This window comes from Fragaria vesca, linkage group LG2 (assembly GCF_000184155.1).
Source record: "Fragaria vesca subsp. vesca linkage group LG2, FraVesHawaii_1.0, whole genome shotgun sequence".
In the NCBI taxonomy this organism is placed as follows: Eukaryota; Viridiplantae; Streptophyta; class Magnoliopsida; order Rosales; family Rosaceae; genus Fragaria; species Fragaria vesca.
Window position 1 is genome coordinate 21,615,086 of NC_020492.1, and position 22,568 is coordinate 21,637,653.

General features: G+C 38.5%; 3 protein-coding genes across 3 annotated transcripts; 1 reads left to right on the forward strand and 2 right to left on the reverse strand.

Annotated features, from left to right (window-relative positions):
* Positions 1-6,790: 6,790 nt before the first annotated feature.
* LOC101300317 lies at positions 6,791-7,390 on the reverse strand. The gene has a single exon (XM_004292796.1). The coding sequence runs from the start codon at positions 7,388-7,390 to the stop codon at positions 6,791-6,793; it is 600 nt and encodes a 199-aa protein (XP_004292844.1).
* Positions 7,391-11,178: 3,788 nt separating this feature from the next.
* On the forward strand, positions 11,179-13,734 carry LOC101298566 (monoglyceride lipase-like). The gene is made up of 6 exons (XM_004291120.1): positions 11,179-11,644; positions 11,825-11,934; positions 12,341-12,405; positions 12,532-12,621; positions 12,701-12,793; positions 13,015-13,734. Exons 1-6 carry the CDS (start codon positions 11,277-11,279, stop codon positions 13,447-13,449), a joined length of 1,161 nt encoding a protein of 386 aa, XP_004291168.1. The 5' UTR covers positions 11,179-11,276; the 3' UTR covers positions 13,450-13,734.
* Positions 13,735-15,422: 1,688 nt separating this feature from the next.
* On the reverse strand, positions 15,423-16,323 carry LOC101298854 (lachrymatory-factor synthase-like). The gene has a single exon (XM_004291121.1). It carries the CDS (start codon positions 16,116-16,118, stop codon positions 15,606-15,608), a length of 513 nt encoding a protein of 170 aa, XP_004291169.1. The 5' UTR covers positions 16,119-16,323; the 3' UTR covers positions 15,423-15,605.
* Positions 16,324-22,568: the final 6,245 nt, after the last annotated feature.

Sequence of the window (22,568 nt, forward strand, 5' to 3'; positions counted from 1 at the left end):
CGTACTACTCTCTCTCTCTCTCTCTCTCTCTCTCTCTCTCTCTCCAAAGGCAACCAGAGGACAATAATTCTTTGCTTCAAATCCATTCAATGGCTTGGTTGGAGTTTCACTAATCATTGTTGCACTCGCATCTACCTTATATATAAGCTGCTTATTGTGTTGTCATTGTTTCTAAAATACTTTGTCACTTTTGTCAAACAAAATGATGACAAGAATATAACTAATTAAGAATCAAGAACTATTCTAACTCTAAGAACTCTCTAGCTAGCTAGCACTGTACGGTGTGTAACTGTGTATACACATGCTGGAATAGCTAGCGCTTAGCAAAGGAAACTTTGTGGCTACAGAGAGAGAAGTTGATCATACTAATGATGATGAAGCTGCGCTGCATGAAAAAAAAAAAAAAAAAAAAAAGAACAGTATAATTCTTGAACGGTTGAACCCTTTTGTTTGGAGTAATCTACCTTTTCATAATTATCGAGGATTCTCCTTCTGCTAGAGAGAGCGAGAGAGAAAATAATTTGGAGAAAGAAATTAAACTTTTAGCTGCAGAAAAAGAAAGAGAGTCTCTGCGCTCTGCAGAAGCTAGTGCAGAGTGTGGAGAGAGTACTTACAAACACAAGGAATCGAAGGAGTTAGCTAGACAACACAGTGGGGCTAAAACTGAAGGAGGCCTGAGATATCAGATATGAGAGTAAAAGAGAATAAGGCAATTCAAAGCAGTGAAATCACTCATCAGAAATGAAAGAATGAAGGACGATCGACATGAGTTGAAAGAGAAAGTTGAATGTCTTTGCACAGTAATAATAAACTGGCCTGGCTAGGGTAAGGAGGTAGTGGTAGTGCTCGTGCGCACAAGAATGCCTTTTTCTTATTCTCAATCGGGACCCCCGAGTCTCCTTTCTCGAAGGAATATACAGTGTGTGGTCTCTGTCATTACCAGCATGCTTTCCTCATCTCCATTTTCTAGGGTTTTACAATAATATTACTCGCTCCGATCCAGTCCCGGCCAGGTACCTCTCCCCACTTCTCTATCCCCAAACTTTATTTGTAATCCTGAACTGTTTTCATATACGACCAAACACAAAAGGCCTCGTGTATTTTGACACACTGTATAGTTCAAACTTCAAACTTCAAAACCAGTATATACAACTATCGATGGAGCTCTCTCATTTACGCACAGATTAATCACGGATCACTTATCATGAAAACAAGAATAATACGTACACACACACAGAATTATAAACTCTTTTATCATTCGAAATTTAGAACCCTATGTGGTTGTGACCTTTCCAGTTTCCACTATGTTTCTCATGCCAAAAACCCATTAGAAAATACGAGTCTGAAACTCCACTTTCTATACCTAAGTCTCGAAAGGAGGCGGGGTTAGTGGGCAGAAATGGTAAGTGCTAGGCTAGCTGGTAGACACAAAGCATAATAAGCCAGCCAAAGACAATTAGTTTGCTTCTTAACATCTTCTTTATGGGCACCATTAATCAAACTTAACACTAGTTGATCGATCAGATACATATATATACTTAATCCCTTCATCCACTACTTGGATGTGACCATGTTAGTTTGGTCTTCCAACATATGATAAAGTATAAGGATATTTAACTACCAATCCAGTTCATAATCCTCTTTGGAGATAATATTATTATTGAAAAGCTCATTTATGCCATTATGCTCTTAAGCCTGATCAAGGAGCTCCATTATAGTCCAAAACTAGGTTTAGTGCTTCCATTTCTGACTTATACAAATAAATGTATACCACTTTTGATTGCATATATACACCTTCCATATTCATAGTTGTTTATTCATATACCTTCCATATTCATAGTTGTTTAAAGTTTAAACGATTTTATAAAGGAAGCTTAATTAAGTAATTAACACTTTGTGGTCGATTAACTAATTGACTGAGGTATGCATGACGAGGAGCTAATTAACAAGCCGACCCGTTTCCCTTAAATAAGGGTCTGAATCTCTTTTGAAATTTGTAGGGCTTCATGTTCTTATACTTAATGGCCCAGTTCATTCACTTAGCCGGAACTTTAATCATTCTTAGATCGTGTAATTAACTAATTAACATCTATTATTGACAACTTTGGCTTGCACTTGTTAATCTGAGTACGTTCTTTCTTCCTTTCTTTTCCTTATAAACAACAGTAATATGGACTGCAAATGTCGGGCAGAATGGTCCACTAGGGTTTTGATTAACCTAGGTTATTGAGCTGCTTAGCCAAACTTGATCCAAAATATGCATCAAAAGGTCTTGTGGCCGGTGATGGATTGGAAGGATCACCTCAAACTTTTCAGAAAGTTAATTATCGGCTTATTGTTAATCTCTCTGTAATCACATGTAACCCGCCAAGATTTGTTTCGGATGATTAATTAGCCTATTAGTTTGTAAATATGAAATCTTAATTAGGTTTAAGGGCTAATTGGTTAGCCTAGTGCATGCTTTGGAAATGGACCGGATCGACCCGGCCGGTTTAAAGTGGGAGATGATTTCACATGCAATATATTTGTTGTTGTAATAATATATGATCGATCATCAACTGGTCCAAATTTGATTCATGGCCTCATTCAAATCGCAAAGCAGATTGTATTGCACGTTTGCGACTCACATGCTAAATGAGATTTTGCACCAACTCTATGAACCATCATCTTCAACTATGACCACTCCTAGCTAGGACTAGCTTAAGACTCATGCATAACAAACACCAAAACGAACTAGGCAGTCCGGTGATATGGACAGGCGCTTAGGATAACAGTTGGGATTTGGGACTATATTAGTTGCTTGGATTAGCTAGCTTACCCCATGAATCCTATACGTAGTTTGGATACAAATAATTAACATTAAGCAATTTGCTTAACCCTTTTAGGTACTTAGCTTACCCCAGCTCAACCTGTTTATTGTTTAGTCAGGTTTACTATGTTAGTCAGTTTAGGTACTTAGGTTTACCAAATGTTTGTTCAGTTTTGGTTATTTGTAGTTGGTTCAGTTAGTAACTGATATGGACAACATGTAATACTTGTAAGGCATACTCGGCATGATTAATTCTTGACATGTAGGTAATTAGGATGACAAAATCCTTATCATAACAAACGCTTAGCTTAGTGGTAAGCTGCTTCACCTGCTTCCGTTAGGTCGCGGGTTTGAGTCCCCGGGGGGTAAGTGGGGAACCACTACTGATCCTCTTTTAAAAAGAAAAGAAAAAACGCTTGATTTCGATCTGGTATTAGAATTGAAAGAGATGGACTGCATTGTTGTTAGCTTTATTTTCCTATAGCTTCTGGTATTAGAAAGAGATGGACTGCAGTATTATTGTTAATTTGCTTTATTTTCTTATAGCTAAGTTTAAAGAATTTGGTAATTGATATGAATTGGTGGACCTGTTATGAAAGCTGTTTATTAGATTGGAGTAACATCACTTGAGATATTGGAAAAAATTATTATATTAAGAACTTGAAACAATACTAGGCACATTCTTATATGATCAAGTTTCAATCGTTTCTTATGGACGAGACTGCCACTGTCTAGGAGCAGAGTCCTGTAACTTCGGATCGGACCTTGGTTATGAAAGATCTGGCTTTCTCGAATGCGTCAAAGATTTTCTGTTACATTAGAAACTTGTTTTAGCTACCAATCATTTGTGGTTGACGCGAATATACATTTCACAGATGCACAACCTTTGAATTTTCCTGTGCAACATTGGTCACCTAGATTCAATTTCTCATTTTGATGTAAAAATGCATTTTGGAGTGTCAAATTAATGTATACAATACGTATATCAAAAACAACATACCTTTCCTTGGAGTGTCATTAACAAAATATGATCAGTTGTATTAGTTTTGTATTTTAATTTAGTTGTATATGAGTTTACATTTTCACATCAAAATCCATTCTGGTGAGAGGGAGATGATTTGAGGTAATAAGGTAGGATCAAGAAATTAAAAACACTTAATTCCATATATATATATATATATATATATATATATACTTGTACATTTGTTATGTTATTATCTTTATTATACATATATAATACATGCATTCTAAACCGACACTGTTATATCTAGCAATTAGAGCACAGACCTATCTTATCAATTGAGAGTTTGAGACCATGATCAGTTAATCCTTGGAACACAGCTACTTCTTCGTGTAAGCTTGGGCGTGCATGACGAGTTCTGAGAATTTCTGCTCTCCTCGCTTCGTTTTGCTATGTCCCTCATTGCAAATGTTAAGGAGAGCTTGGGATTGAGTCTGGTACTGTTGAATTTCCGGCACACATCCCTGTGAGAGCTCACAGCTTCTTCCATGGCAACTGATCTCTGAGCTGATCTTGTCATTCTTTCTTTCACAGCTTCGGAACAAAGCCCGCAAACCCATTTTCCTGAAAAGTAATCCTCAACTTTGGCTATATAGGCTTGGGTGCACTCCTCTTTCATCTCACAGCACTCGCATTCTGCTAGCTTCACCTCATCAATTGTGCTAAGATTATTAATCTTGCTGCTGCTGCTGCTGCTAAAGATTTCCAGTTCCCTTTTATACTTGCCTATCATCTCGACAGACACATCAGAACTTGTCCTTCGGAGAAGCCCTTGCTCATTCTGCATGCATGCATATAAAACAGAGAGATTAGTTGAGTGATTAGTATAAAATCTCATAGAACGGAAACAATTTGTGCTCGTAAATAATTGAGACTAGCTTCTGATAGCCTTACCATATTGGCTACGAGGCAACTGATCATGATGATGTAGTGTGAAGATGGTATGGTTTCAGTTGAAGGTAGATGACTGTATAGGGCGTGTATTTATATGCTGAATGAAGCTATGGAGGTGTGGATTATCTCTCTCTCTCTTTTTCATAGATGAGTGCTTGCTATAGTGTGAAAGCTGGCTTCGAGAAGTTTTCTTGCAGTACGTCTCATGCATGTTTTGGGAGAGAGAGCACTTTACAGACTACAATATCTGTGTATAAATAGATAACATCGCTTTTTCTTACACTTTGTATGTAATTGATGTGCAAATTGCAAACCTTTAAAGAAATTAATTTGCAAATTGTGTGGCCACTTGTAATCGGCTCGTGTTGCAAATTGCTCGAGAAGATTAACTTGTTTAACAAATAAGATTAAGATGAATAAAAGAAAAGGACAAGTGATCGATAGCTAAGGAGTAAAGGATGGAAAATATATGTATTTGATTCAGTTGCAATTGAAGAGCCACACCATACATCACTCGTCTATGAAAGTATTTTATCCACGAGTACTTCTACAGAGACAATAGGCCGCGGTCATATATGACAATTCACTAACATTTAACAGGCATTTATGTACCCACGCATGAACCCTAGCACAGGTTGTACATCTATATCACTCGCATGTAAGGCCACAATTAATTCTTCAGAAATCAGTTTATGAGAACCCATGAAGGAAGGGAATAGCGATAGCAACTTCTCCAGAAATTATTTGGATCTGTGCGTAGCTCCGATCGAGCTGGATCAAGTCCGTCGTCGAGAATGCTTGTTATAACCCAACTGCACGGAAAATGATCGATATGTAAACCCTAAAAAGGAAGAACTGCATGCATAAATCATGGATCGAAATTGATAACATATACTAGCTTGCTAGACTCAGTACGGTCCCCAAGCTTAGCTTCCGATCAACACGCAAGGAAAAAGATAGATGACTACTTGGGAATTAGAAGGGTCCCTAGTCTTGATACCAAGTAGATACATACATAAAAACTGGCTTAATTTCAAGAGCTGACCCTAAACCAAAGACGTGGAGAATGACTCGCCGATAGAACTGTACGTTCAAGCAGTGGTTGAGAAGATGTGGGTTTCACTAGAGGCTTTAGCAAATGTTTGGAAACTTAGTATACAGGTATGTTCAAGTATGTTTCTTACCCCATAGACACCAAGTCCAAGTATGGAGTACACCATAGACACCAAGTCCCTTACTAAACACAAAAAAGAAGCCTGAGACTTTGATCAATCACCAAAGTTGTGAATGTCGGATGGTTTTCCCGTTAAAAATAACATGTTCTTATCTTTTTACCAAGATTATCATCTTTCAAACAATGATTTTTAGCAATTTTTGAATTGACCAAACTCAAAAGGGCGATATGATTTGGGCCAAACTCAAATTTGAAATACTATTAGTATGGTCCATCTAACAGTTTATTGGGCTTCGTAAGTTGTCCACCTCAGGTCCAAGACTAGTCTGCTGTGGGCCTCCAAAACGATGGGATGTATCACAGTTTCTCTTCTTCTTATATTAGAGAAAAGATTACTTCACATGCCAAATCTATTCTGCTGTGGCTGATTACTTGATTAGAGTTCTTCTATGCGGATCTGAAGAGCAAAAGTGAAGGTTTCAATGAAGTTAAAAACTTTACATGCTTAATTGGAAATTCACAGTGCACCTTCTCTTGTCATTTTTTTGATAATAATTAAGATAAGAAAGATCGAAACACATAGTATGGAGAGTAAAATGAGGAGTACATATAATTGTTAACTAATATGAATCATCTTATTAGTTTTCAGGCAATGTATAGACAAATAAGAATTACAAACTTAACTAGATCTTAGCTTAGCTAGGTGAATGCCGACGATAGTTAACAGCATCTCCATTATGTATATACAATTACTAACACACGTACGGGTCCTCATACTATAGATCGAGGGCCACTAGTTAATTCTTTTGCCATAGTACAAGTCATTCTGAACACAAACACGTACAGAAAGAATGATCGAGCAGAAGTTTACTGCATGCAGATCGAAGTAATTCTAGTGGCTCGGTTTACTAGTGTAACGGTCGCCAACTTCTCTGGTGGTGATAGCCGGAATGCAACTGGAGCTCCTCGCCAGACCGCCATTGTTCTTCTGAACACCACTCTTATAACTCATAGATTTGGACCTGCTGGTACTAGAAGAACTAGAACTCTTTCTCAAAATGTCTTTGATGGCCTCAGCTTGGTACAGAACAGGGTTTGCCCTCTCAAGCTTATTGAACTTGACACAAGCACTCATGTGCTCATTCACAGCCTCGTCCTTCTTTCCACCATTCTTGTCCATCTCTCCATTCACTGCCTCAGCGCACAGCCCGCAAATCAGCTTCCCCGAAAACTGGTTTCTGACGCGGTTTATGTACTCGGCCGTGCACTCCTCCGACATGCCACAGCACTCGCATTTGGCCTCTTCGACTTCCGATATCGGCGGCAGCGGCTTCTCGTCGTCTTCATGAATGTCAACAGCTGCTAACTCTTTGCTCAGAACTTCGATCGAAATGTCGGATTTGGTTCTTTGGATAGTACTACTTCCCATTGAGAGTGTTGGTGGCTTGCTCTTGGAGTAGGAACCCATGTGGATTTCTCTGGTTGGGGCCATTATTAGGCTAGGGTTCGAGATCATTGAAGCTTTGGGAATTTGAGTTTGAAAAACCAAGGACTTGGAGACTAATTTATACTGCTCTCCAAGGACTTTGAGATCAAATGTTTGTGGACTATGATAAAACATGTAAGCTCCATCAATTAATAATGTGGGTGTGACTCATATAGACACAGAGAGAAAGACATAACTGATTCCTGAATAAGCAAGATTTTTCATGCATGAATCTTTCATGGCTAACAGCTTTGTTACCCTTTCTGGTTTCACTTTCCCTCATATCCATGTCAGTCCCGCACACCATAACTTAAAGGTGGTTTTGCAGCCTGTTTTGCTTGAAACTGTATGGTTTTACTGTACCGAAAATGGTTGTAAACATCTTCTTCTTTTTGTTTGGGGTGGTGAGATGTCTTAATAATCATCTTATACTTGCACAGAGAGCACAGTTAGACATCAAACTATCAAAGTTTGAAATGGTAATTTGAATCATCAAAATTGGTTGTAATTTATATTAGATGCAAAGAAACAATTAGAAAACCTAAACTAGCTAGAGAATTAATTAAAAATATATTGGAATGCAGGGAGACAGTAAACCCTAGAACAAGAAAGCAATAATGGTCTCCAAATCTCCAAATAATTAACCATGAAAGAGCTACTCGATTGTGGTTTTGTTTCCAGGACTCTATTGGCATCGGAATAGTTTAGGATGTTGGAAAATTAATTGTAATATCGATGCGTAGCTACACCTAATATGCCTAGCTAGGTTGGTCCATGAAATAGATGGAGAGTAATATAAACAAGTTCTTTTTCACGAGAAAGATCAAAAATATAACCAATTGCATGTGAAAAAAGGTAATGAGAGTAAAGATTAAAAGAATGGTGATAAAGATGATACATGAAGTCACAGGTATCTTGGAGACAAAGAACACAGTTACATGTCGATCGTATACAATGTCTGTTTCATTGGCCGGAGAGGAAGAAAACAACGGCTGTTGGTATGAAAATAGGAAGAGGATCTGATCGGATCTAAACTTTTCAAGAATTGACCTCCCATGCCAGCTGATGTCAAGTTCATCGTGGTAGCTAGCTAGTGACCAGACTTTGGTATGAAGACAAAGCCTTCTGAATTTGAAAAGTTCTTGTTTGTTGAGTTCTTGAGGTTTTCTCAACATATATAATTCTCGTCCATCCTCTGCTATTTGCTAGACGGAGACCAAGCCTCAAACTACATTACATCGACTTCGAATTTGAGGTGCCAACTTTTGAATCTTGAACATCACCCTATACGACTATCCTAGCTACTAGCTAGTATAAATGAAGAAGAGAAACAACAACTCAACAAGAGGAAGTATTTACTATAATTATAATAAAATAAAATAAAAAGACAAGAGGAAGTATTTGCCAAAAAGAAAAACTAGAAAAACAACAACAATAACAACAACAAAAAACAAGAAAAACTAGAGGAAAGTCCCCGGGCCTCCTCACATGTGGGCCGGCCAATAAAATGAAAACCATTTTGGGAACAAACCTAAGTGAATTGAGGCATATTTCCCTCTTCTAAAATTCAAGCATGGATTACAGTGATGGTCATAGATTTTAAATGAAGAGGCAAATTATTCAAAAGAAGATGGCAGTAAGTCTTTGCTTTCCCTTATCGAGAGTGACATCCAAAGTTTTCCAACCGAAAATATTTATTTTTAGCTTTGAGGCCGTTTGAGAACAAGGAACCAATACCACACGGTCCACACCAATAACCCAAAGTTGATTCGTTGTTATCATTGCGTATCAAGTACTGCCTATTCCATTCAAAGACTCGATTGGAGCTGGTGCATGTTGGTTTATGCTTGCCTTTCCCGTTCTTCCTTCTGTACGTCCAGTAGTATTCAACATGTCGCTATTGAAAATTGCATGCACCAAACAAGCCTAACTTCTTGTTCTCACCTAATTTGAAACATCATTTTCCTAGCTAGTCGTTGATTTTGTCTCTACGTGGACCATGACATTAATAAGTAGCCATAAGCACATCCAAATTTAAAAGCAACGATTAACAAAAATCCATTTCAAAATTTTGAAAAAGTGGCATGTACTAATTTTGTGAGAGGAGCGTAATGCACACGGTCTATTTATACAACTCACGTTTTAATGTTTCATTTGTGAAAAAGAATGACAAGATAACATAGAGTTTTCCGATTTTTTATTTGTGTTTGAGATTCTTTATCTTTTGTTTTAATAATTAATTTAGTCTAAAAATGTGAGTATTATATAAAATAAAAAAATAAAAACCTTAATATGCATGTTTTCATCGAACTGCTTGCAAAAATTTGCATATTAGATGACTTTTTAACTCAATTACGAGATTATTAAGTACATCACTAACTTAAAAAATATGAATCCAAAATCCCACATATTAAAAAAAGCCATAAAACAGATGAGCAGATATGGATGACACTTGTCCCAAACTCAGTGACTATAATTTAGAGGCTGGACTTTGTACTTCCTGCATGCTTACGTGGCACGCTTGTAGCTTCAGGCCAGGACAACGACACACACGACCTTCATTATTTTAAAATTTTAATAATCATCAAGTTGAAAGGACAACGGCTCGGCCCGTCTAGCCAACTCAGCATTCGGCTTGCCCCATCAAAAGTTATCTCGTGTATTTCTGTTAATTTTCTTTGAATTTGATTGCGCAATCAAATCTTTTCATATTTATTATGGTATTGTCATCATTCGTTTAAAACTAGGATCATACGTTTTCATTATAAGAATCACAAATTAAAAAACCGTAATAATTGTGTAATCTTTAATGATGATGGATTACATAACCTTTACTCTAATTTTATTGAAACGTGTAAAACGAAACAAAGATAGAAATATAAATTAAGTACGAAACTTAGATGAAAGATTTTACATTATAATGTCAATTGGTCTCGCTTGTTAGACTAAGCAAAACACTACAAAATAAGCCAATGCATTAAAGGGAACTTGGATGTTTTCAGGTGTTATCGACGCTTAAGTATATAGGATGAAAGTGTAAATTTTTTTTTTTTTTTTCCTTATAACAAATAACTGGAAGCCATATGAAGTAAAGAGGGTGTTATAGCAAGGTAATTCATACCTAGATATCAAGAATGCGGTCCTATGTACATATGCGCATACTTAGCTGATGACATTAGTCACATACTCGTTTAAAGTATGTATTCGTGCATCCACGTGTACTGTCTTAAAATATGTGAATATTTTGCTGACAAGATGCGTAAGCACGAACACGTACACACATGCTCAACGTTAATTCCATAAACAAAACCAACATATTTCAATTGTGGCTTCAAATACTGATCACTTGATTAATAATCTATATAAGAACTTATATATAAAAAAGAAAAGGGAAAAAGCAAGTAAATAGAAGATTAGATGCCCTCGTGGGGGCAAGCTGTTTAGTTGGAGACTTGGAGCTGCCTCTCTGTTCATCATTTTTATCGCCTTGAATTTCCTAACGACCACACCAGAAAAACATAATTATGACGTAGGACCTCATCCGTGTTACCCTGCAGCCGCAATCACCTACTCCCTTTCCGAATTTCCGAACAAACTCTCACCCATCTTCATTCCAACCTCCAATCACACCACACCACGTCACCAAACTTTCCTTCCCGCTCTCTCCGCGTAGGACCCACCCAGTAAACGGCCCAGATTGACCGCTGCAATCGCGGAGCAGCAAAACCCCACACGCTATATAACCCCCTCAAACGCGCTGGAATCATTTCCTTTCTTTCTTTTCCCTGATCTCACTTTCCGCTGCCGTTTCGCTTCTAGATTCTCCGGAAAAAACCGTTTCGGCCGTTACGCCGCCGTCAATCTCTCTCTCTCTCTCTCTCCTCCGCGGCCCATGTCGACGGCGGAGATGGAGCAACTGACCTCGGGGGCCAGCAACCGCATCATCCCGCTCCTCAAGGCTCTGCGGGCCTCTCTCTTATTCGTCCACACCGTCTTCCTCTCGCTCCTCCTCTTCGTCCTCCCCCGCCGCCGCCGCTGCCTCTCGGAGTCGCTCTCCGATTCGGCCGCCAAGAAGCGGAAATCGGCGTGGCGGAGAGAGGAGGAGGACACTTTCAGACGGCGAGCTTTGGCCGAGGGCCTTCACACCGGTGGTGACGGCGACGGAGACTGCCGGTTCCGTCGCGACACCTTCTTGTTCTACGGTGTGAGGCAGAGCGCTTTGTTCTGCCGCTCCTGGTTTCCGGTCTCCGGTAATCCAAGGTAGAACTCTTCTCTTCCAATTTTACATTATCAATTTGTGCGTTTTATTTGTAATTGAACAGAATAATCAGCTGGATGTGTTATTTTAGGGTTCCTTGATCGTTGATTAGGAAATTTTCGGCGTTTTCGGTTACTTGATGTTGTATGGTGTTGTGAGAAGTTTAAGTATTGTAATTTCAGGGGAATTGTGATCATCATACATGGGCTGAATGAACACAGCGGAAGATATGCTGATTTCGCTAGGCAACTAACCTCATGCAACTTTGGGGTGTATGCAATGGACTGGATAGGTAGCTATTTTTTTTATAAAAAAAAAATTCGCAAGATATTGTTGATTTCAGCACTTTTAATTTATATAGTTCAGACTTCAGACTGAGAATCATCATTGTGGCATAAGAAAAGAGAAAAAAAGTACTTCAATCATGTTTGGTGGATTGAGTAAAGTTGAGAACTTGAGGAAGCTATTTCATATTTCTGAAATCTGTTAGAAGAACATGTCACACCGCAAAAAAGGATCCTCTTTGGATGTTATTGAAACAGGCTCTTTATTTGTCATGCTAGGAGCTTATGATAGAAAACGTTGACACCACTACTGAATTCTCAATGTATGGTAGGATTGCGTGAGTTGATGAACTTAGAATAGCTTATGGTAATGTCTTGTTTCTTTTTTTTTTTTTTTTTTTTTTTTTTTTGTAGGTCATGGTGGCAGTGATGGATTGCATGGATATGTTCCTTCACTTGACCATGTTGTTGCTGATACTGTAAGTTCAAGCTATATTTCCAGTTTTTTATGCAATATACATCTTTGACCGGCACCATTATACCATTATTCAACTACACATGTGATGAGCTTTAAGTTTGACAGTTTTGAGGTTTCTCTTTTATAGGGGGATTTCTTGGAGAAGATTAGATTAGAGAACCCTGGAGTACCATGCTTCCTCTTTGGTCACTCAACTGGGGGAGCTGTGGTTTTGAAGGTAAGTCATTAAAGATCTATTATGTTTGGCTTCGTTAATCTTTGTTACAAACAATCTAAATTGGTGACCTTTTGTGTAGGCGTCCACCTATGCTAAAATTGAAGAAATGGTGGAAGGTATAATACTGACCTCTCCTGCTTTGCGTGTTAAGCCGGCACATCCAATTGTTGGGGTAAGTTCTTTGCTACCTTTCAAATGGCAATAACTATATGTTGATGCTTCATCTTTAGGCAATTTTATCTTCCATTTCCTTTGATCTCTGTTCGTCCCTGAGCTCGTTATGGGTGTTATAAGTGTTAAGTGTTAAATGGTCCTGATTTCATGTATGAGTTTACATGTTGAATTCCTGGTTGCTAACAAGTTGAGAACATTTTGTCCCATGTCTTGATCTAGGCTGTGGCTCCACTTATTTCTCTGGTCGCTCCCAAGTTCCAGTTTAAAGGTGCAAACAAAAGGGGAATTCCAGTATCAAGAGATCCTGCAGCACTGGTGGCCAAGTACTCCGATCCCCTGGTCTATACAGGGCCAATAAGGGTCAGAACAGGCTACGAGATATTGCGTATCTCTGCTCACTTGATGCGAAACTTTAAGTTTGTGACTGTACCCTTCTTTGTTCTTCATGGGACTGCTGATAGAGTGACGGATCCTCTTGCCTCCCATGATCTGTATAAAGAGGCAGCGTCCGAGTTCAAAGACATCAAGCTCTATGATGGATTCTTGCACGACCTCCTCTTTGAGCCTGAACGTGAAGAGATCGCGCAGGATATAATCGATTGGATGGAGAAGCGATTAGGTGCTGTCCCTGAAGATGTTACCATCTTTGCATAAATTATTTGCTCCACCCCATTCCGGCAAAACAAAAGAACTGGACAGTTTTGAAGCAGTTAGGACATATACATGCATGTCGTTTTAGATGTGAAAAATTGTTTCAAATTGCGTGTGGTTTGCTTATCATCATCAAAAGTTGTATTTAACAGACTGAAATGTTCATAGGGTATAGATTGCAATCGGCAAAAATGGCTTCATTTCATCTTGGAGCCTTGCCGATGTAAAGATGGTGATAGGTGTGTTTAGAAAAGTGAATGCTCGTGAACAATAAATTTGAACTTGCTGCACATAACATATTCTTCATTTTGTACTTGTGTTCTCAGATTCTTTTGAGATACTTCAAATCATGAGTTTAGCTGAACTTCGTGAATATCATCACCTGGGCGACCAGTCGTTTTCTTTAATTTTTAGCTTGTTCTGAACTTCTGATCGACGATAACGAGAGGGCTATACAGACTTTTGGGGCAGAGTAATCCAGTATGAGTGGTTCGTGTGGCTTCTTTTAAGAATCTGTGAAGGAAGACACCAAACCATCACAGTCTCGTGTATGTGGTCCGTGACCTCTTTCAAGAATCTGTGAAGGAAAACACCAAACCCATCGTTGGATTCTTGTTCACACACTTGCGTTTCGAGAATTGTTATTTTTCATCCGCAACTATTAAACTGTTACGATCCATGCGTTCTAACATCAAATCATATTTCTTAATCGAAAACGCACGTCATTTCATCTTTACTTTCACCAAGTTCATATATCACAGCAAAGTCTTCTACTCCATTCCCATCATGGAGCTTCAGTGGCAGTTTTCTTTCCGATCCTACTTTCCTTCATCATCTTCAAATCTAAGTAGCAAAGAGGAGCTTTACCAAGTGCTCAGCTTCAAATTTACCTCCAGGTCCACAGAAGCTACCCTTGATAGGTAATCTTCATCAACTCTTTGGCTCTCTATAAGAGACTTGGACAAGAAATATGGACCCTTATGCACCTCAGGCTTGGGTGTTAGAAATGATCAGAAATCCCATAATAATGCAAAAGGCACATGAGGAGGTGAGGGAAGTGTTCAATAGAAGAGGGGTTGCAGATAAAACAGGCATTAGAGAGACGAAATATCTGAACTTGGTTATTAAAGAGACATTAAGGTTACACCCTTCTAATCCATTGCTACTTCCTAGAGAATCTAGAGAGAGGTGTGGGATTGATGGATATGAAATACCTGTTAAACCAAGGTAATTATCAATGCTTGGGCAATTGGTGGAGATCCAAAGTACTGGAATGAGCCTGAGAGCTTTACTCCATAGAGATTTCTTGATATATATAGTTCAATTGACTACAAGGGAACAAACTTTAAGCATATCCCATTTGGTGCTGGAAGAAGAATTTACCCTGGCATGTCATTTGGTTTGGCCAACGTGAGCTCCACCTTGCAATGTTGTTATACCATTTTGATTGGAAACTCCCCAAAGCATTGAAGCACAACAATCTGGATATGATTGAGTCCTTCGGTGTCACTACCAGTAGGAAACAACATTGATTATCCGCAACCTGAAAAACCCCGAGTATAAGAAGGGGTGCGACATGAAGTCTAATGTGAAGGAAGTGTGAGACTTGTCGTGTTAGATTTTCTAGAATAAGAGCGAAGTTTGCTAGATTGAACTTGCTTTTGAAATGCAAGTTTGAAGCTTCGTTTAATCTCGTAAGAATAATTTAGTATGCAGAATGTTCTGTACCATAATATGTATGTTATGCTTGCTGCAGTATATATAAGTTCTTTCTGTTTCCAAAACATCAAATAATCTTTCGAACTCCTTTCAACTCAAGAATCCTAGATTGTAACACTTTAATTGGTACCATAGCAGTAACTTTTTACTTACCGATCAGCTTCTATGAAAATAGAGCTGTCAGTTCACTTTGGTGAACCATCACAATATCAAAAAAGTCAATAGTCAAAAGGCATGGGATTCTTGGGTTCTTTTTAACGGTAGCGTAGCATCTTGATGAAGAACAACTGGAACGAGCAAGCAACTAATGAAAACAGATCTCAAAACAAAACGTTCGGATCGGAGACACAGTACAACAACATTGATCTGGTACTAGAAATATAGAATCTCATTACATGAGACGACACAGTAGCAAGAACACTGCACAATGTAAATCATCATCATACAGCAGCACTAGTACTACTAGAGAGAAGAGCATCTTCAATTTTCTTTGCCATCCCTTGTATAGTAGCCTCCACATAAGACCGGAAGTCCTCCCCTCTCCACCCTTCCATCGGATCACAAACAAATGACCACTCGATAACGCACCCTTCTTCGTCGTTGTTTTTCACCGGAACCACTTGAATGGTTGCAACATACGACTTGAACCCCATGTTACTATCAACGACCTCGTAACTCAAGCATCGTTTGATCGGATCAACCGCGATCAGCTTCTCTTTGACCCACTTAACTGTGGTCTCGTCGTTATCGGTAGCCGGTCCGGCGCAGTACCGGATCAGACCCGGCTGGCCGGGGACTCCCTCGACTTGGGAGCAAGTTTCAACGCCAGGGAAGATTCTGTGTAAGTTGCAGAAATCGGCTAGGAAAGGCCAGACCTCTTGTGGTGGTGAGGTTTTGAGCTCGGCTGAGGTTTTGCCTTCCCATTTCGGCTCTGCCTGAACCTCTGAGCCCATGAGAAACAGAGAAAGACTCGGAGAGAAGAGAAAGAAATATCAAATGGCAGAAATCTAGCGAGCGCATTGCAACCACAAAAAGCTTCTTCATATATACAGCATGCTAATTCGTATCTTGTATAATTGTATGAGAATATTTACGTTTTTTTTCCCCTATGTGCTAGTGGGCACTTTGGACGGTTTCGTACTGGGCACAATGTGGTTCAATGATCTAGATCTGAGTCAACTGATCACTTATGTTGGGAAAAGAAATTAAACAAATCTCTGTAACAATTTCACCTATCAGATATGTGCTAAATTGCTAATAATGGTGCACCATGGACGGTCTATACTACAGGTTGTAATCAGTAAAGGATACTTGTAACATAAGGATTACTCTTTGATGGTTTGAAACTTTGAATCAATAAATACAAGAGAATCAGCAAGGATAATGTCATTGCTCCACCTTAGAGAATATTCTTTAAGATAGTAGAAGAAATTAAAGCTTATGCTACTTACTTTTCATTTATATCTATCTCTCAACATATTATAGAGAGGCGAATTTTAAAACCGATGAAATAATATATATAGGATATAATTTGACTAGCTAATGTCTAATGATACGGTATAATTTATTTTTCATGTAATTGTATTTGACATTATAAACTCAGGATGCGCTATAGACTTCTTTTATTATTCTATTTCTTTCCATTATTCAATTTCACTCCATTTTCCTACTCTCATGGCACATGACTCCTTCTCGACTATCAAACTATATATAGTGCTTATTGTGCTGTCATAGAGTAGACTAATAGAGGCAAACATATAAATTATGGTCATTCGTGAAAATTACACAATTTAATTATATAAACGATATATAACACAAGAAATTATAATATCGAAATTAATTATTTAATTCAAATTGCAAGAAGAAAGAACATGCTCGATCTTCTTTGCTATGGACTGAAGAGCAGATTCACCAAAGGATTGAACGTCTTCCATTCTGCCTCCCTCGTTCGGATCACAAACAAACGACCACTCGATCATGGAGCTATCATCGTCGTTGCTCGGGACTACGTGCATCGTTGCTACGTACGACTTAAACCCCATGTTACTATCAATGACCTCGTAGCTTAAGCACCGTTTGGTCGGGTCAATCATCACTAATCTCTCTTTTGCCCACTTGATCGTCGACTCGTCGTGATTGCTCGAAAATCCGGCGCAGTATCGAACCATACCGGGTTGGCCGGCGACTCCCTCAATTTGGTAACATTTCTCGACTCTGGGGAATACTTTGTGTAGGTTGCAGAAATCAGCCAGGAGAGGCCACACCTCTTGTGCTGCATGGCCTTTCACCTCAGCAGATGACTTGCCTCGCCATTTAGGCCGTGCTTGTTCTTCCATAATGAAGGAATCCAACACAAACTAGAAATCAAGGCATTGACATGAAAGACATATATCAGTTTATATCTCTGGCTTTGATTTCTCAGAACATCTCTCGAAACACATCCTCTATATATAATGGTTTGTACAATTGTACTGGTTCACTCATTCTGTAAACGTTTAAAATTATTAACATGCATTTCCTGGTTATTACCTAACACAATTTTGAATGACCAGGTCATGATCGAGTATAATGAAATCGAGTCAACTCACAAATGTTACGTATAATTGTATTTAAGAAAGGTTTTGCAAGCAATCAAAGATAACAAATACTGTATTATCTACAATAAAAGAATGCACACAGTTGCACACTTGGCTCCTTGAAGGTTTGTATTGACTTTGGAGTATTAATAAAACCAAATGTATTCTGTATTAGGTCATTGATTATTGGATTGATCATTGATTATTACAAGCTAATTAATCAAGATTAATTATATAATCTCCAAGTGCATCCTCCATTAATCCATTATCTCAGTCTCTCTCAGACTTGGACTATAAGGAAATTTCCAACACCACCCCTCCAACGGTTCTCCACGGTTCAGCTTCAACCACCGGTACCGTCTACAATCCTCACCGTCGATGCATATGCATGCGACTTGAACCCGGTGTTGCAGTCAACGATCACAGAGCTAGCTGGCTCAGGCAATCAAACGTTCAGTGTCGAACAATTTCGATCTCCTTGGACCAGCTAACGCCGTTGGATGTGATTGAAACCAAACGCAGAATCTGATGCTGGTTGGTTCCTTTGATCGATCCCACAGCAAGTACCTAGAGTTGCAAATCAGATGCGGAAGGCTGGGAGTTTGAACATTTTCTGGTTTGCCCTAGCAGAAACTTCGCCTTCACAGCAACGCCATGAAGTAAATGATCACAAAACTTCAGGAAAAATAAGATATGGTTTTGGTTAATATTGGTGAAGAATTTGTAATCAAATCTAGAAGCTAAAGAAAACAAAAGCAAGAGATAGGCTTAAGACAAGAGATAGGCTATCTAGGAATTTGGTTTCATTGTTGATAACTCTTGTCTCCTTTTGTGACAATGATAATGAAACAGCTGACCACCTCTATGGTTATTGTGACTTTACTATAAATGTTTGGAACCTTTCTGATGTTGTGTCCCCAATTGATTGGGAAGAGGGTTTCCTTAATGTCCTTAAGGAACTCTTTATTTCACAGCCTTATGATGCTGGTTTATTTGCAAAAGTAATTACCACTTGCTATCAGGTCTGGAAAACTAGAAATTACATTGTTTTAGAGGAGTTGTTCTTAATCCTCTATCAACTACCTTAGCGCGCAGCAGCTGCAATGATTTCAGGTCAGAATAATCTTAGTGAAAGAGTTACTGAGGTGCATTCTCAAAACCAGTGTACCACTATCAAGTGGCAAGCACCTCCTAACTCTTTTGTTAAGATTAACTTTGATGGATCAGTCACAATTAATTCAGCAGCTTATGGCTTTATAATTCGAGATGACAATGGAAGACCGGTTTCTCTGCCTCCTGTAGCATTAGAAGTGCTTCAGTCCCAATTGCTGAAGCTATGGCGTTAAGAGATAGCTTAATTAAAACAAAGGAGAAAGGCTTCACCAATGTTGAAGTTGAAGGAGATTCCAAGTTGGTGATAGATGCAGTGAATAGACGTCTTGAACCATCTTGGAGATTAATCAAACTAGTGCAAGACATCATAACTTAACTACTAATTTTGATTCCATTACTTTTAAACATGTTTTTAAGGAGGCGAACTTTGTTGCCGATATCATAGCTAATCTTGAGCATTCTTGTAATTCGCCTATGTATTGGATTGATAGGGTTCCTCGTGAGGTTTCGAGAGCCTTATTATTTGATATTGTAAACGTTGGTTGTCATAGAAGCTTCTTAATGTAATTTATTTCTCTTTTAAAAAAATAAAAAATAAACAAAAGCAGCTTTTTCATACTTGAAGAATTATTGCAATCTTTTACTCTCTTTTTTCCGTTCTAAAGGGAATAAGCTCGAATCAATCTGTTGTGCTGCATGTGATGAACTAGTGATTGCTCTAGTGTGTTGGATTTGATGTTATAGAATCCGGCTTTTTACTCAAAGATATTTCGACTTTGTTACATGGGTAGGTTTTGTATATTGACAGTACTTGACAGAGATGGTTGGAAAAACAGTTGGGTGTTAAAGCATATTCCTAAAAATATCATTGATTCCATGATCATGACCAAACCTATAAGAACAAGAAGAAAGTGATTCTTCAACTAATCAAGTACACAAGTTTTGAATCTTATTTGAACTTCCCTATTTTGTAACTGATCATTCAAATTACGTTATTGTTTAGAATACAATTGTTGCCTGAGCAGGAATCTGAGGTTTCTCATCTCACAAGTTGTTATATATGCATCTAATTATTGCCCTTTAAAGCTGGACCAAGATATCATTGATGAATGATGGAAGAAGTTGATGTGTGATTACCTAATAGAGTACATATATTGGTTACATCATACACAAAACCTCAAGATTAAAGTAAAATTTCACCTATCAAAATTACACAATCTACTATACCATGCATTCCCAATTTAACCTACTACAGCTAGGACTATTCATCAAGATGAATTTGTTGCACCAAGAAAGCCGATCCCATAAGTATTGCTTGCCTACAAGATGATCATAAACATTCCAATAACTCTTTCCTTGATTCTGATATTAACATTTTACATAGGATCCTGGCTAGTTACTAGCTATCATCATTATGAAATCCAACATTCCAATTTAATAATTAAAGTATTTCGATTGCCTTAAACATTTTCATTTATAAACTTCAAAGTATAGGATAATGTAGGGCTAAAGGTAGGCTTACACCTAACGAAAGTTTCCACAGAACGGATAGCCATTCATTTTTCACTTTCTACACCCCTTTAATCTCCACCATTATTAGTCCATTATTATTTGTCTAATAACTAGCTTTTGATTTGTTGACTTATTTCACTCTCATCATATAGAAAAATATATGATCCTTGCTTAAAGCAATAATACTCTCAATTGATCAAACATACATGAAGTGAAGGGCTTGAGATATGAAAGCACTAATTAAGATTGAAAGATTCATGGCGCTGTTAGATGATACCAGTACCTAGCTTTAATTTTGTGAAAAATATTAAAACTTCAAACTAAAGCACAACTTGTTTAGTAGGGACAACAAATGCAAATTATCAAAGAACAAAACCCAGTAAGAATACTTTGGAAAATAATTAACAAAATAAAAGAAACAGCACAAAACAAAAGTAATCATTACACATGCCATGCTATACTTATCAACACTAATTATCTAAATATAAACTTGTTTAACAATTAAACATAATTAAAGAAATAGTCTTTAGCCTTTAGCCCACAAGAAAGAAAAGCCCAATAAGAATATGGGCCCCATCATTTCTACCTTCTTTGGCCCTTTAAATATAGCTCCAACCACCTAGCTTCAAACTCCCTCTATCCTCTCTGTGATCATTATCTCCTCCTCTCTCAAATCTCCAGGTTATTTAGCTAATAGCCTTCGAGTTCTACTCTCTATAATCTCAAAAATGGAACATACTACCACACCAGAGATAGCCATAAAGAAACTAAGCAACATGTTACGTCTGATGATGAAACGTGGTAAGATCCTAGGCAAGTCGGTAAACGACTTCATGCTCCGCCACCACACCACCCTCGACTCAGTCCGGTGCCGTTCGCTCGACGACGTGAACGTCTCGTTCGTTTACCCCCTCGAGTACGAGTTCAGCTGCAGCAGCAGCCCCCCGCACCACCAACGGCCCCGCACACCCGGCCACCTTAAGCGCAGCAACACCAACTACTACAACGGCCGTTACCATCATCATCAGCACTCGCGGCGGTCCGTTTACGTGCCGATGATGTGCGAGGACGTGTTGGGGAGTAAGAACGTGTCCTTCTGTGGCGGTGATGTGGTGGAGCCGCTGCGGCGGAGGCCGAGGGTGAGGAGGGTTAGGATAACGGAGTGGGAGCCGTTATTTCCGTTGAACACCAGTGAAGAAGAGGAGGAGGAGGAGGAGGAGTGGCATGTCGACAAGGCGGCGCAGGAATTCATCGACAAGTTTTATCGGGATCTAATGTTGCAGAAGTGGAATACGGTAGCAGCAGATCGATGCTACTAGCTGAAGACGTGCTCGAGGTTTGGGTTTTTACTACGTCGAACACGTACACTCCGGCCTCCATGGACGACGTGAATCTTAACTATGTATCCATGCATGAGAAGAAGATCGTAGTTTTCAGTTTTACTTTGTTCTAGTATGTAAGCGTAATTAACAGGTTAGGTTTTTACTGGTTGAATTTCAGCTTACAGTATTGTACTACACTACTACTGCATGCTCGCGTACAGTTATATATAGCTTAGAGGCATCAGGATTCCCATGCATGGAATATGAAGTAGTGCAGGAATTCTCGAGAGTTAATGTTTAATATGTTATCTTATATATAACTAAGCCTTTTCTTTTTCCAGAGAGGTTCTGGTTTACAAAAGAAATGTGGTTTAAGCATCTTCATACTTCAGAATTCCTATTGCTTGTCAATTGCAATTGGATTGGCATATTCTTTCTTCTTTGCTTTAACCCGCAAATTCTGTTGGGGCTCGATCTTAAGAATAAATTAAACCTTAAAGCAACATCATAAACTAAAGTAGAGACTCTGCACTTTGGTTTGGCAACTTATTGTTCTTACGAGATTGACCACTGACGATAGAGAACTTGTGAATGGCTCTTTTTGTTTTGAATTTCAAATCTAATCAATTAGAGTTGTTAATAATACAACCCGAACTCATGGGCCATTGTATTCACTAATTCACTAGGTGATGGATTGAGATTAAGATATATACTTACAATGATGGCCTTGTTTCATAGCGCTTCTAAACACTTTTTAAGTTTGAGAAAAACATTTATATACAAATAATCCAAGTGCTTCTGCGACTCATTCAAGATACAACCTACTAAACAACGGCAAATGTTTTAGTAGATGTACTGAATCACGTCAACATAACGTTTA